Source organism: Pieris brassicae, chromosome 4 (genome assembly GCF_905147105.1).
Source record: "Pieris brassicae chromosome 4, ilPieBrab1.1, whole genome shotgun sequence".
NCBI lineage: Eukaryota > Metazoa > Arthropoda > Insecta > Lepidoptera > Pieridae > Pieris > Pieris brassicae.
In genome coordinates, this window is record NC_059668.1 from 6,534,242 (window position 1) to 6,549,818 (window position 15,577).

A 15,577-nucleotide genomic window follows, 5' to 3' on the forward strand; every position below is an offset into this window, starting at 1 on the left:
TAATATGCAAATTTGACCGACATCGTGGCTGACCAGTTAGCAGTAGACACTTTCACGACATCAATGTTTGGTCATTACCATACAATAGGCATTAATGGTTTAGCTTAAAACCTTAAACCTATAGATAATTTATTTCGTTATACAATTTTATTTCAAAAAACAACAATTGATCGTGCTGAAATACAATTCAATGAGATTCGAATCAAACTGATGAAGTTAGTTTTATGTTGTTACCCTTCTATTCTACTAATAACCGTTTAGCATTAAACATTAACTAATTAAGCATTAAGTATTGACTACAATTACTTTTAGCGTTTAACATATAATGTTATGCATCATCGCCTCACGAGCGATTCAAATATTATGTTTTTGTGTAATAATATTTACCTGTATCCAATATCTAAATTCTACTTTTTAATACTCTGTTACTATAAAATATTTAATCTCAAAAGGCCTTACCAAAACAAATAAACGCCTTATATAACCGTTAAGACCATCTGTATACCACCTGTCAGCCCTAAGGAGGGTTGATGTTTAGCCGAGCGTCAACGAAGAAAGTCCGTAACTCACGCTCCCCTACTAGTCTAAAGTTGATTCACGCATTCATTTTAATTAGAGGAAGTAGACATATCGAAATAGGTAAGCGCATTAGAGTGCATTGCGGATAAACAGCGATGCGCCTTTGTGGAGAACGGTCACTCGACACGCGTGTCACTCAACCGAGCCTAACTGGAACGAGTAATTAACTATGGCTATCCTTTCAATTTCATATACGGAATATTCTGAGAAGCACTCGACTCGAGTAAGTGGAAAGTTATTTGTGTGCAACCCTGTACTAACTCTGCGCCCGCGCCGTTCCGCGACTGTCGTCTCGTTCACGCATGCATGTCAAGGTAGGGTTCAACATTCGAGGATCGTCCGTGCTAATAATACCTAATAACCAGGATTATCCCAAGTGTCTGCAATTTGTTACAACACTGGTTTGTGTCAAGGCAGTGCCGTTATCGAGGGTGGATTAATCAAATAAGCTCCAATCAGGCATCTATTGAAACACGGTCAAATCCCGTGAAGCACTTCCGCGTGCGATGCGCAGGCGCCTGGTGCGATCATTGCCAGATGCCGGCGATAGATCGCGGGGTCAACAGCCAATGACCTTGTTTTATGCACTAAATTATACGTTAATGTACCAGATTGTAATAATTTGCCTAAACTGTGTTCATGACTAGGGTCAAGGAAAACATTATTTACACACTCAAATTACCAAAGTATATTAAGTCAACCACTTTTTCATGAATGTACATTATATAAATACTAATATTTGGAAAAAAATGTAATCTTACTGTATCCTTATTTTATTTTTTATAATATTTTTCCTACCCTTTGATGCAAAAATTACTAGACGAAAGATAATCATCCTACATCCCAAATCTGGCTGTGTCGACATTGATACTCTTCTACTACTGCCTACTTATAAACTGATGTCGGTTGTTAAGTTGCTGGAGTCCTCTGCCGCATATGAGAGACAAAAACAAGTATTAGGAAGTTGCTAGTATGCAATTCGAAACAATTAACGCCAAAAAAACTTAGTTCAACATATTTTTTTTAAATTATTCTAGTGCGGGTTTTATTAGAGAAAATTATGTAAATTACAAATAATCTTAACGCTACACATTATGGTACTTTCACACATTAAGGGCTTCAAGGTCAGATTTCAACTAGTTGAATGGTCTAAATTCTCTTATTTTTCGTTAAGTCATCAGTTTAAATACAATCCTAAACCTATTTATCAACCCACACAAGATTATCTTAGAAGTTGTCGGAAATCGAAAGTCACTGTCGATAGAATCAGATCCGTCAACAAAAGCAGGTAGATTGTGGGGTTCCAATGAATAGATGACGGTAGATGCATCTCGTTTATGTCTACGTATTGACACAATGAATAAGGCCGAACCTTGATCCATTTTGTGAATCATTTTATTCTAGATCGTTCACGACATCTAGCTAAACATGACAGGTCTTTAACGGCGCCCATACATAATTTATGGTACCCTTAGTTTAACTAAAGTTTATTGCATTACAACGAATTGCAATGGTAGATATGCATTTTAGTCTACCTACAAAAGCCTCTAAAAAAATAACGACATTGAATAATATATGATCATTACCTTGTTCCCACAAAAAATAAGATAAAGTAGGAAATTCCTTTAGATTATTTATAGTTCAAACATTTCTACGTATTGTAATACACTACTTGCTACTTTATATTCCTAATACCTTAATTAAATTAGCCGGCTAATCATTGTTAGCTTATCTAACCGGCTTTGCTAAATTACCACTAATGATATTTGTTCTTTTAAATAGCGAATGTTTTTACTATTTAATAACAATTATTTATTACATTCCAGGTGTTTGCAATGTGGTACAAGTGGTTCACGTTACTGCTGGTGTCGTGCGCACTGGTGCAGGCAGAAGACGGAGGGTACGCCGGACCGGTGACAGAGGGGACTGGTCAGGTTACAGTCGTAACCGGCCCGGTTTCAGATGTAACCGGTCCGGTTGGGGAAGTAACTGACCGAGGTAGAGAAGCAGATCAAGCTGATTTGATTCGGCCCAGTGCGGCTAATCCTGTCCCTGGTGATATCATCAGTCAGGTCGGAGATGCCAGTCACACTCTTCTAGTAAATGATGCCATTAACACTGATGTAACAGAAATTCCTGGACCAGTCGCAACGACTAGAGCTCCTCCTCGTACCTTAGACAGACAAGCTGCTGAACTAGCGTGGCGCTCGTGGCTTCAAAGCCCGGAAAGCGGTAACCCCAATGGTCCAGCAAGGAGAATCACTACTAAGTCACTCTTTATCACACCACTAATTTGTCCAAAAGGCCAGAGACTCGACAGAAACGGATGTGTGCAGGTAATTAAAACGAAGTAATAAAAATATTTTTTTAACTTTTAAACACAGTCTATGTCATTATAATACGAAATTTGCCATGTAACTTGTATCATCTAATAAGAAGATATAAGTATATATATATGGAATATAAGGAACATAAGTCATAAAAATGTCTATGGCAAATTATAAAAAATAAGTAAAAGTTTAGTTTTTGAAAACATGTATTTTGCTTGTATTTCAGACCGTGACATTAAATAAGGACGAACATGAAAGAATATTACTTGATCAACTAAATGCATTGTTCATGAATTCAACACCTTCTAACAATGCAGAGGATCTTTACGACTATGGGGAAGAAGAACCTGGTCCCCTACAGCTGACAATACCTATAGGCCTGGACCCTCAATCACATCAGGTATATATAACTAGTCACTTCTTCGATTTAAAAGATCGTGGATATACCTACTGTTTAAATAATTATGATTTTAATTGTTTTATATAAAATGTCTTTACTATACTGATCTAGCTGTTTCTTATTTCAGAATATTGATAAAAAAGGTGAGAACGGAATGTTGAATGATGCCAGCATTGAAGCTGAATTAGAGCTACTGAAATTGCAACAACAAAATATGCGCCAAAATGATACTGCTGTGGATAATACAAATATTTTGTCACACAACGTACTAAATAACTTATTGACATACCCTGATAAACCAAAACGGGACAGTCATATACAAAACTCTACCGAATCACAAGAGACCACAGACAAAGGACAAAAGGAGGAAGTTTTTGGACACGTAAACGTAGACCCTGTTTTGTATGATACTGATATTCAAAATGAAGAGCCTGCAGCTTCTAATGACCCCGTTAAAGACATTGGGTCAGTAAATGGTACTAATACTGAGATGCTTAACAAAAACCAAACAAATGCCGATCAGCCAGAGTCTCTGTCATCTCTTACAGTAAAAAATGCAGAGACAACGAAACTTAACCCAGAAAACGATTACTCCGATATTGGAGAAGCAATAAAATTAATAAGTAGATACGCTGAAGTATCGACAGACGATAATTTTCCTAAAGACAGGCTTAGAAATCCGGCCGAGGACTCAGTACTTGGCACACGTACTAAACTTCAATATCGCCGAAACAGACCCACAGTTTCGAACAATTTCAGCGATATTCCACCCTTTAACCAACCTGAGGTAACTAAAGAGGCAATATTAGCTGAATCACTTCGAGGAAGACTTGGAGTATATTACAGATACCCTAATGAAAACTTCGCGCCGCCACCGAACTATCCATTCAAACGCTTACAAGATTACTGGCCCGGAAGAAATCAAATAGGAGGGGTATACAACAATATGCATGAGAATCCAAAGAGACACCATCACTCCTATCCACATTATTTTCGCCCTCGTGGTTATCCAGGATTACCTGACTCTTACTCAGGCTTGTATCCAGCATATCAACTGTACCCACACAAAGTACAACAGAACGCTAGTCCGATTAGATCTCACCCTAACGATCAGGATATGTACAGCCTTCTCGGCCTAAGACATTGGTTTAGCAGCGAGGGTGCGTCAAAAAGATAGACTTCTCGCTTTCTCCTACATTAAATAAAAATTGATGTTACCCGACGACGTATATTGGAAGCTGTGGAAAAATGTCAGAATAACTATTTTGCATTGTGTACCATTTTCATCATAGCTTTTGATATATTAGCCTATTTATTTTAAAGCCAAATATTAAAGTCATAATTATTTTTAAGTCAGTAGCCATGTTAGGTTCTTGTAAATACTATAAACGCATAAAAGTTTTAATTTACTGCTGAATATTTAGTATTATCGTTGTTTTGTATTATGTAAATTGTTGTATTAATATTCATTAATTTATTTTTATTTGGTGTATATTTTTGTTGTTGTGAATTATATTGTAGATAAATAATGCAAGAAGTTTCTGAAAATCATGTATAATTTTAGACCCTATATTAAATAAGAATAATTATTATAATATATCAGGTCTAAAAGTCAAATCCATTTTTATTATAATTTGAAACTGCGATGAACGGCACAGGCTTGCCCCATTATTTAGAAGTAATTTACGTACTTACGGTGTAGTTAATATTTGTGGAATATGTGGCTTCTAAATTTGTCTGAGTTTATTGAGATTAAATTTTAACCTATAAATTATACACCCACCAAGGTACTTAATTAAGAAGGCATTCATGACAATGGTATGTTTGCAAACCCAACGTACTGAAATTAAATAAAAAAGCGCATTAGATCCTATAATAGAAATTAGCTTTAGTATTTTCCACTGTCAATGGAAATTATCTCATAAAAAGCGTGTATTGTCAAAATCGATATTATTTTTGTACCGGCAAACGAACTACCCATTCAATGATCCCACCAAAGCTTAGCGTAAGAAATTAGGTATTAAATCTTGATAGAGTGGTAGGTTAATCTATTTTTAATAATATGAACTTTTCTATGTATTTTTCTATAACAAGTCACTACTAGAAGTTGTTTTGCTATGTCATGAAATAAATACTGTTAAAAACATTAAAATCAAATTTGTTCACACTAATTTGATTGTTCTAAGATTGCTTAGTGTTTTTATTTTGTAGGCTTTTAGTTTTTGTAATTAAATAAAATAAACCGAAATTATTCGTTCAGTTTATTTTATTTAATATTTTCATTTTATAAACAGGTGCAAAGTGTGTGAATTACTTGTATAATATTTACTTGCCAGTTTTTTTATTTAATGGAAAATTCATAACTTATCGAAGAACTATGAACGAAAAGTATATTTTAATACACTATCAAGATTTATTTTGATATGAGACATTCTAAATACATAATTTCTACCTACTTATTTTAGACATTAAATTTATTATTTCAGTGTAAGTAAATAAATATTAGTTCTTAAATAATTAATATTCAATGATTTCTAAATAATGTAATGATAAATGGATAAATTAATATAAAGAATTAATGTTTCCTTATCCTTTAGATTCAAATTTGATTGATTGTATTCATTGTTTGTATAACGCCTATCTGTACAGCGATTCTCCACAAGTTTTTGAATTATTCATAAAGTTTTATTTATTTCAAAATGAAATTTGCCTTTTTACTGATAACTATGTATTTATGTAAGTCATTCAAAATATAAATGTTGAATTAAGACATTTAGTGTCTTTACTATCGTAAAGACAACAATGACAGATGTTGTTAATAATTTTATTAGTTTGTACAAGAACCAGTGCAAATATTTTTTTTTTTTTTCAGATACCTTACAAATTATAATACTTACTGTATAGAGTTAAAATTCGCAAATCTACATCTGCATACTTTCTCCACACTCTGCATCAGTCTATCCAAATCTACTTTCTGATATGTAACAAAATTGTTTGATTTAACATTTCGGCATTATGATAATTATGTAGACACCTATTTACAATCCAAGGCAAGAGATCGGCGTGATTTAAACGTTTGAAATAGATAAAAAAATTGAATGTAGAAAGTGTCAAATAAAATATCGATTAGCAATTCAATAGAGCAAGACAGAAATAGGAAGAGGAGACAAACAAGCGAAATAACGTATTTACAAATTCGAAGGATACAAAAACACAATACACACAAAATTACCTTTTCAAAGACGGATCTTGTTACGTAGTATAGGAAATTTACGGATATTTAAAATCTACGTGATAAATGGAAGTATACATTTATTATCGATAGCTGTCCTGTACAAAACATAACCGTAAAGAGATATTTAATATAGAAAAATATATTATTTTAACTAAGCTCACATATAATTTGTCAGTAGCGCGCTAACTCCCGCAAATCATAGACAATTACTATCATTGCCAGTATTTTATTGTAAATATGTGTTATATTAAAATGATTGAAAGAAAAAATATTGTTTGGTATTCAACAACATTTTTTGCCTATTTTTTATAAAGAAACCCATGTTATGTTTAAGTCATTTTATTGAAAAAAAAATAGTAAATCCTCTGATAACAGATAATGGATAATCTACAATACAAATATATTATACTTGTTCATACCATACAATCCTGTACTTGCACACACTATAAAAATAGGTAACTCCTCTTCTATAATCAAAGAACAATCTACAAAGTAACTAATCAAAAACACTTAACTTATATGCAAATGATTTGTACATTATATCACAATTATAGTTGAATAATAGCTGGCAACATTTGCAATAATTTTGGATCAAGTGCCTTTATCCAAATAGTGCTAATTAAAAAGCCAACTACGCTCCCTCCACTTTGATTGCAATACTAATATAAAACAATATGTTGACTACTGATTTTATCGATAAAGTTATACAAATTAAAAGTATATGCAAGAACAGGTTTAAATATTGTTCATATGTCAAAAGTAATATTATTTATTGATCAATAGCGATACTACAATTGCAGGAGAACATATCTTTCATTATAAATCTAAGCCGGTTTCCGAGTAAAACTTTAAAAGAACATTTAAGTACTCTTAAAATATTCCAACCATCTATGTACTACAGATGTTTCATCTGAACTCGTAAATTTGAATACTGTGTTCAGGAACATGGCTTAATGTCAGCGATTGGAACCTGTAAAAAGTAATTTAGGATTTGAAATAAGTACTGCTTTAAAACATTGTACATACTTTTTTAAAGGAAACCAAAATTACACTTAATGAAGTTCATACATATATATTTTTTATATTAAAATTTTTGGTGTTCAGCCAAATCCTGAATAAATGCATTTTTCATGTGATACAAATAAAATTCTGTACAGTTTGACTGACTGTGACTTACCAGCTATTCAAAATTACACTTAATCTCTAGACATAAATAAACAATTAGAGACTATTGACCTAAATTTAATTCATTGAACTTTAGATAAAACATTACTTACCATTCTGAACTTCTGTGATAATAATAACCTTCTATTGTTGCCGCTGATTTGTGAAAACATATATAATAGAAACCAGCAAATGAAGCACCATTAATATCTTTTATTGTATGGTCTGGAACTAAAAAGTGTTCTTTCCACCTCATAAACACATAATCAGCCTTTGCTAAAGATTCATAGTCAAATGAATCAGAGTTAAATGTCTTCAAATATGGAACAAATAACTCAAATTTACTCTGAAAATATAAAAATATATTCACAATTTATTAAATAAATTGTAACATAAAGTTACAGATAGTATGGGTTCACATTTAATACTCATAACAATAAATAAAAGGTATTATCTGCATTTAATGTTATAAAACAATACATACCCAATGTTTTCTATCAACATCTTCATCTGCATCCCATTTTCTTGTTAGAAAGGGATATTTTGCTGATATTATTTCTCCATCAAAGAATGTTGTCAAAGTTGGAAACTCCTCTGTGAGTCCCTTTATTTTTAAATAACCACAAAGATACGAATTCTCTTCGTCGACATGCTGTAAACCAAACAAGGAACAATTTTTTTTTTAAAAACAAAGAAGTTTCATAAATAAACGACTTATTCAATTATATGAAGATAACAAATAAATATATTTTTGTTCTTGCTCACTATTATTTTATTTCACTTTTTGCGTATTTCTTACTAACCTGCAGGACGACTTCGACCTCATACGAATTTCCTTTGGATTTCTGATGCCCTTGAAACTTTGAGCCGTTGTAGAGTAGAGATTTAGTTACTCCCGGCTGTTTGGAGTTTGCTGGCGGGGGTGGAGTAATATCAACTTTAACAGGCATTCTTTTCCATTAAAACAGTGACACGGTTGTTGTGAAGGGATGCTTTATTATGACTACAGTCCACGCTATATATATGTTGTAAGCACACAGTGAAATGTGAATCGTATGAAATTATACTTGAGTTTGACAGGTGTTCTTTGAGGTTTTTAATTAAAACAATGATAGATAGATTAGCTATCAATAAACGCATATAGTCAAAATATTAGAAATGACTAAATGAATATGCAGTTAATTCAATTTCCATAATCTTTAATAGATCCTTCGCGAATGTAGGAAGTGAAAGCGTAACACAAACACAGCCATCTTTTCAGCTTTATTGGACCCACAGACAAGTTAGAGTAAGAGTATACCTTATACAAAGTTTTGACGATAGATTAGATTAGACATTGCATTTATTCCTAATAGTTCTAAATTGAAACAGTTTAAATAAAACTTCTCTAATCAGCCGATACGACTTAAGACTGGCCATTTATTATTGATTAATATGCGCCGACACGTAAACATTATGTTATGTGGAAATTATTGTCAAGCACAGTTATCATATCAAAAGGAAGAGACTGGCAACCCACGACACAGGGAATCCTAGTGTCCCCCACACTAGGAGTGTTTGGGAGAGTAGGAGTTTTACCTAAATATCCTTTTATTGTGTATGTTTTTATATCTTCTTTAATTTTCTTTTCTTAGAAATATTTTATGTGTTATAAAGTATGAAGAAAAAGATGAAAACCGTAGAAAATGGTTTAATTTTATAACAAACCTTTATAACTATAGTATACTTATACATTAATTATTACTTTAGTAGTCAATATTAAGTAATGTGGTATAGAATTCCCATTCATATATGTATTTAGTTTTATTTGGAAATGTTACTCATTTATACCTAATCGTATTCTATGGATCACATTACCTGTGGATCACACTTTTATAAGTCTATTGTCTGCAAGTATAGTAAATTTTTATCGTCGCTGGTCATCTCGTTGGTTTCGTTGATCGACCAACATAATTTATTGTTTTGTAATTAATTTAATTTAGGGCATCATTTTTAATATTTCATATTCTATTTCCGTTATGAAATCTTCTGCAAAAAGTATACATGTAGAATATCGTAGTGTCATGGTTTTTTAGTTTTGATTGAAAAGCAATAACAGTGTTATTTTCTCTCATAATTATGGTTAACTGACGTTAGACAGTGCATCCTCAATTATGGCAGACCCAGGTTATTACCACAGTGATTATATTCGTCATCCCGTCCTTTACGAACTGGGTGTCAAGTATGGTATTAAAACGGAATGTATTCCAGAAATAGCATTGCCGTCTAAGTTGGAAGAGCTCAAGGATGTTATACGTAGAGAGATACGTAAAGAGTTGAAAATAAAGGAAGGCGCGGAGAAATTGCGTGAAGTAGCTACTGATCGAAGATCGCTTGTACATGTTGGAAACCTTGTCAAGAAAGCTAATATTAAATTGAATGAATTAAAGTCTGACTTGCAAGAGTTAGAATCCCAATTACTGTTATCACGCGGTCAGTCAACCCCTACATCGCCAGAAGACTTATCTTATGATGAAGAGATCATCTTGGCTTCGGAGGCAGCGCAGCAACAACGCCAACTCGGTGAAGGCACCACAGATCGTAAACTTGCTTCGCTTGAAAAACAATTGAACATTGAACTAAAAGTAAAGCAAGGTGCCGAAAATATGATACAAAGCATTACCAGTAGCAACCAGTCAAGAGATAAAAAGTTACTTGCTGAAGCTCATCAAATGCTTGCAGATTCGAAAGCTAAAATTGAGTATTTAAAGCTAAGGATATCGAAAATCTATAAACAGCAGAAAGGTGACAATGCTGGAGCTAATGGAGATGGAAGAAATATGGATATGAGTGGAATTCACCCTCTACTTGATGAACGTATTGCTGAGTTAAGGAATCGTCTACATATAGAAGCAGCTGTTGTTGAAGGATCTAAAAATGCCATACGTCTGTTACAAAGTGATAAAAAAGTTACAGACAAAAAAGCTTTGCAAGAAGCACAAACAAACTTGTTAGAGTCGACTCAAAAATTGGACTTGCTGCGTAGGTCTCTAGATATGCGGCGTCAAGAATTGCCTGCAGAAAGTGCTGCTTTTATAGAACTTGGACATGAGTTACGCAGTACTGGGTCTAGCCCTGGTTATGTTAGTTTATCTGGAGCAACAAATGCAAGACCTCCTTTCATATCTCCCGCGCCCTTAATAAGTCCTTGTGTACAGGTAACTGGAGCATTAGAAGTTAGACTCATGGGCTGCCAGGATCTACTAGAAGATGTTCCAGGACGTAGTCGCCGAGACCCTTTAGCCAGTCCTTCAGACCTTAAATCATTTGTCAAAGGAGTTGCTATACGAAACTCCATGAAATATACATACAGCATCAAGGAAGACACTAGTAATGAAATCATGGCTGTAATGAAATTGGACAATCATACAGTTGCTCAAACTAGTTGGAGGCCATGTTCACAGCAGGCATGGGACCAGAGGTATGTAATTATAATTGTTTGTTCAAATAAATATATTTTGTTAGCCTCTCAAACCTAGATAGTACAACATGTAACTAATTGGATTATTACAGTGCCTTATTTTATAGGATGAATAAGTAGTGCATAGTATTATGTCACTAAGTATTTTAAATTACTTACATAAACATAACATTTTTCAAAGCATGTTATGCTTGAATAAGTAAAAACATACTATAGTCAATAATTACCCTTAACTACATATCTGTTTCCTTGAAGTTTAATCTTTATAATTTCTTAGACAATATGGATTACTCATTGCATCTTATCAATTAGCAAGTCACATATTTGTTGTCTGAGTTGGTGGCATCATTTAACTTTTCAATTTCATGATCCAGTCAGTAATGCTAATACTCATCTTCCTGCTATAAAACAATACCATAGCTACTTACGATTTTTTAAATAAAATAAATACACTTCTGAAAAACTCCTTCATGTTTATTGTTTATATTTCGTAGATTCACAATTAAGCTGGATAAATCGAGAGAACTTGAAATTGGAATACATTGGAAAGACTGGCGAGGCCTATGTGCTGTCAAGTTTTTGAGACTAGAAGAGTTCATTGATGATATTCGACATGGAATGGCTTTGGAGTTAGAGCCCCAGGGATTGTTATTTGCAGAGATTAAGTTTTTAAATCCTATTGTATCAAGAAAACCTAAACTCCAACGCCAGAGAAAAATTTTCAAACAACAAGGCAAAAACATCCCCCGACCATCCTATGGAGAAATGCATATACCTGCTGTTGTTTTAGGCAGATTATTAAAAAGGTCCTCACCATCTGTTCAAAATATTCAAAATGCTCTAAGTCAGAACCAGCACCATAACTTTGAAACACACCATGATAATAAAGATATTGAAAATACCAATGCCACTTTTACGGGCATGGCTGGTGTTAGACCATTGGGTCTACCAACTGTACCACATGTGCCTATTTCACCTCCACCACCACCAAAGCCTACTCTGCCAGTACAACCACCTCCAAATGTCTCTACACTTAGAATGGAAAAGGAGTTACAAGAAGCTTTCGCCTTTTTGGAAGATTCATACACTAGAGATACACAATCTTCTGCTTGCAATACTCCTTTGGTAGAATATCCTCCATCTCCATCTCCTAAATTACTTCTTGAATACCCAAGTAGTGAAGATCAAATTGTGGAAATAACAAGTAATATGCGCCTGTCTTCATCGAGGTCATCATCTGTCATAGAAACTATGAGTAAGGAACCAGATTCTAGGAGGCAATCAGGTGAAATGTCAATGAATAGTTTTAGACTACTGAGTGTCTTAGGAAGAGGTCATTTTGGAAAAGTAATATTAGCTCAATACAAACCAACAAATGAATATTTTGCCATTAAAGCTTTAAAAAAAGGTGATATTATTGCTAGAGATGAGGTTGATTCTCTCTTGTCTGAAAAACGCATTTTTGAAGTTGCAAATGCCATTAGGCACCCGTTTTTGGTAAACCTATTTGCATGCTTTCAAACTGATCAACATGTGTGTTTTGTGATGGAATATGCTGCTGGTGGTGACCTTATGATGCATATACACGCTGATGTGTTCACAGAGCCCAGGGCAGTATTTTATGCAGCTTGTGTAGTATTAGGCCTACAGTATTTACATGAAAATAACATAATTTATAGAGATTTAAAGTTGGACAATCTGCTTCTTGACACAGAGGGGTATGTGAAGATAGCAGATTTTGGTTTATGCAAGGAGGGCATGGGTTGGGGTGATCGTACTGGCACATTCTGTGGCACCCCAGAGTTTCTGGCTCCTGAAGTTTTAACTGAGACATCATACACAAGAGCAGTGGATTGGTGGGGCCTTGGTGTGTTAATATTTGAGATGTTGGTTGGAGAATCACCATTCCCTGGAGAAGATGAAGGAGAAGTATTTGATTCTATTGTAAATGATGAAGTTAGATATCCTAGAACATTATCTTTGGAATCAATTGCACTGATGCGCCGATTATTAAGAAAGAATCCTGAAAGACGTCTAGGTTCCTCAGAAAGAGATGCTGAAGATGTTAAGAAGCAGGCTTTCTTCAGAAATGTTGACTGGGAACAGTTACTTTTGAGAAAAGTAAAACCACCATTTGTGCCAACTATCAATAATCTAGAAGATGTCAGTAATTTTGATAGTGAGTTTACCTCTGAAGCAGCTGTTCTCACTCCTCCCAAAGAGCCAAGACCTCTGAGTACAACTGACCATAAACTTTTTTCTGATTTTACATATATGGCAGACTGGTGCTAGGCAGCTTATTGATAAAGCAAGTTGATAGATTAATAATTCTTTATGAAATACAATAAACCCCATTGCCTTAACTAATATGAGTGAAACTGTATTTTGATATATCTCTAATCTATTCTTAAAAGTATCTTTGGAGATACTCATGTTGACTTGTATTTAATGCAGTTAAATGCAATATTTTATGAAATGTGTAGGTTAAATAAGTTTTTAATAGTAAAAACCTTTATTTTTTTAAAAGCATCATACATATAATGTAGTTATATTTGATTAACCTGAATATATTTCTTAAGTGAAGTGTGTGTCAAATAAATCTTTACAATCATCAGTCAATTCTCTACTTTAAACTGTGAAATAAAGTTATCAACAACAATAATTGTTTATTATTTTTATCTAAGAAATGTAAATTACTATAGTAATTATGCTTTATAATAACTACCACCTAGTTACAATTTGTATTTTTAAGAGGCTTAACAAGGTGTCTTTATTAAGTCTCTTAGTGTTTAAGTAATGACTCACATTAATTATAATTTAAATTTTAGGTCTAAAATACAGATAAACAAAGATGCTATGGTATTTAACAAGGAGGCACTTTGAAATTACACACATTAAAGATAAACCTACTCTTTTGTTTGCTATGTTTATTGGGTCAAATTATAGTATAAGTACATCAAACACGTATTATAATGTTTTACAGAGGCAGTGTCTTTTATTTAAGTTATAAACAAAACCTTAATATACAAAAATATTGTAATCCAAAACATTGAAGGGCATGTATCTGTACTAAACATTAGACTTGGTTGAAATCTCTTTGAGCAATGATTTTATTCACTGGAATATCTCTATTATATAAATTATGAAATATATCTTTCTCAGCAAGTAACAATAATATCAGTCATATTTTATTTTAAATATGGAGATATTTCTTATCTGTTTTATAATAAGAATCATTAATCAGAAAACCAAGCAAACATGTTTGATCATCCAAAGAACATACACCCATAAACATTATTTTAAATACAGCATTTTACTGTAAACAATTGTAGTAATATTCGTCTATTTTACATACAATATATGTTAAGCTTTGTAGAAACTGAGTATTTGGCGGATAATAAGATTGAGAAGACAATATCATTCATCACTTTGGCAGAATTAACTTATATAAGAAGCTGTAAAATCATATAACTGAATTTATGCAATGCATACTTAAAGTTAAAGAATTGTAAACACTTTCACATAACTTCATGCAATATTATGTACAACATTTCACTTAAAATGTCTTAATTATCACTTACAGTATTGATACTTCAAGTGTAATTTCAAATTCTTGAGCCCTTTTGTTGCAGAACCATTGCGCGATCTGTAGGTTCTATGTCATTGCTATTTGGATTGTTACCACATTCTCTGCTAACCACACACAGGAATTCAGCATGGTCTTCACTACCATAATTATATTGAGATCCAATATTTATCAATTGTTCAAATTTCCAACCATCAGACATAGAAGAAACCATTTGCGTCAACTCTTCTTCGTGAAATTGTAAGACTCTGTACACGTGATTTTTGGAGTCTTTCGAAGGTCCTGTTTCTCTTTGAGATATTCGTTCTTTTACTAACTTAATAAGCTCTGTTATATTATAAAATTCTGCTTCTTCTAAAACCCCCTCTTCAGCAATGTCATTGTTGATGACCAACTTTCCGTGCCGTAAGTAATTGAGTACTGGAGAGAAATACGTAGGATCTCTATCTATTAAATAAGCTCCAGTTTCATCCTAAAACAATAATATTCAAAGATTACAAATATAATGCTTTAACATGTTTATAACATGATTATTTCACCAAAAACTAACCCTATCTGAAATTAAGTCACTGTCTTCTTGTACTAATCGATACAAAAATGAGTTAGTGTCCCTAGACAAAGTAGTTTTGGTTGTAAGAAAATATGTACCGCCAACATTAAGTTTAACCCACTGTTTACTACTTCGTCTTTCATTGTTATATCTTTGTATATTTTCATTAGTAAAAGCACCGCCACCTACGTGACCCGCCATGGTTAGTATACCATAAACAAATACAATGGACAATGATGGTTATTAATTATTGTACAGCATAGTTAACAACGC

General features: G+C 33.2%; 4 protein-coding genes across 4 annotated transcripts in view; 2 read left to right on the top strand and 2 right to left on the bottom strand.

The window, feature by feature from the left end:
- The window catches only part of LOC123708841, a 29,568-nt gene extending 23,810 nt beyond the window's left edge, over positions 1-5,758 (top strand). The window contains exons 3-5 of the mRNA XM_045659766.1: positions 2,406-2,915; positions 3,136-3,309; positions 3,437-5,758. Of these exons, the coding sequence (XP_045515722.1) occupies positions 2,415-2,915; positions 3,136-3,309; positions 3,437-4,486 (1,725 nt within the window). The 5' untranslated portion in view covers positions 2,406-2,414 and the 3' untranslated portion in view covers positions 4,487-5,758. The remainder of the gene's footprint in view (positions 1-2,405; positions 2,916-3,135; positions 3,310-3,436) is intronic.
- Positions 5,759-6,867: 1,109 nt separating this feature from the next.
- LOC123708929 (glucose-induced degradation protein 4 homolog) lies at positions 6,868-9,102 on the bottom strand. The gene is made up of 4 exons (XM_045659947.1): positions 8,512-9,102; positions 8,193-8,360; positions 7,822-8,054; positions 6,868-7,514 (listed from the first exon to the last, which is right to left on the bottom strand). Exons 1-4 carry the CDS (start codon positions 8,656-8,658, stop codon positions 7,451-7,453), a joined length of 612 nt encoding a protein of 203 aa, XP_045515903.1. The 5' UTR covers positions 8,659-9,102; the 3' UTR covers positions 6,868-7,450.
- A 508-nt stretch (positions 9,103-9,610) lies between these two features.
- On the top strand, positions 9,611-13,746 carry LOC123708065 (serine/threonine-protein kinase N). The gene is made up of 2 exons (XM_045658553.1): positions 9,611-11,168; positions 11,663-13,746. The coding sequence occupies exons 1-2, from the start codon at positions 9,862-9,864 to the stop codon at positions 13,458-13,460; spliced, it is 3,105 nt and encodes a 1,034-aa protein (XP_045514509.1). The 5' UTR covers positions 9,611-9,861; the 3' UTR covers positions 13,461-13,746.
- Positions 13,747-13,882: 136 nt separating this feature from the next.
- LOC123708066 (BTB/POZ domain-containing protein KCTD5) lies at positions 13,883-15,540 on the bottom strand. Its single transcript, XM_045658554.1, has 2 exons — positions 15,305-15,540; positions 13,883-15,226 (listed from the first exon to the last, which is right to left on the bottom strand). Exons 1-2 carry the CDS (start codon positions 15,503-15,505, stop codon positions 14,774-14,776), a joined length of 654 nt encoding a protein of 217 aa, XP_045514510.1. The 5' UTR covers positions 15,506-15,540; the 3' UTR covers positions 13,883-14,773.
- Between the last annotated feature and the right edge of the window lie 37 nt (positions 15,541-15,577).

Excerpts from the sequence above, each read along its gene's own strand:
- LOC123708929 (XM_045659947.1), bottom strand. The coding sequence starts at position 8,658 with ATGCCTGTTAAAGTTGATATTACTCCACCCCCGCCAGCAAACTCCAAA. Across the intron at positions 8,361-8,511 it reads AGGTCGAAGTCGTCCTGCAG|CATGTCGACGAAGAGAATTC; the intron begins GTTAGTAAGAAA and ends TTTGGTTTACAG. Across the intron at positions 8,055-8,192 it reads ATGTTGATAGAAAACATTGG|AGTAAATTTGAGTTATTTGT; the intron begins GTATGTATTGTT and ends TTATATTTTCAG.
- LOC123708065 (XM_045658553.1), top strand. The coding sequence starts at position 9,862 with ATGGCAGACCCAGGTTATTACCACAGTGATTATATTCGTCATCCCGTC. Across the intron at positions 11,169-11,662 it reads CAGCAGGCATGGGACCAGAG|ATTCACAATTAAGCTGGATA; the intron begins GTATGTAATTAT and ends TATATTTCGTAG.
- LOC123708066 (XM_045658554.1), bottom strand. The coding sequence starts at position 15,505 with ATGGCGGGTCACGTAGGTGGCGGTGCTTTTACTAATGAAAATATACAA. Across the intron at positions 15,227-15,304 it reads GTGACTTAATTTCAGATAGG|GATGAAACTGGAGCTTATTT; the intron begins GTTAGTTTTTGG and ends TTATTGTTTTAG.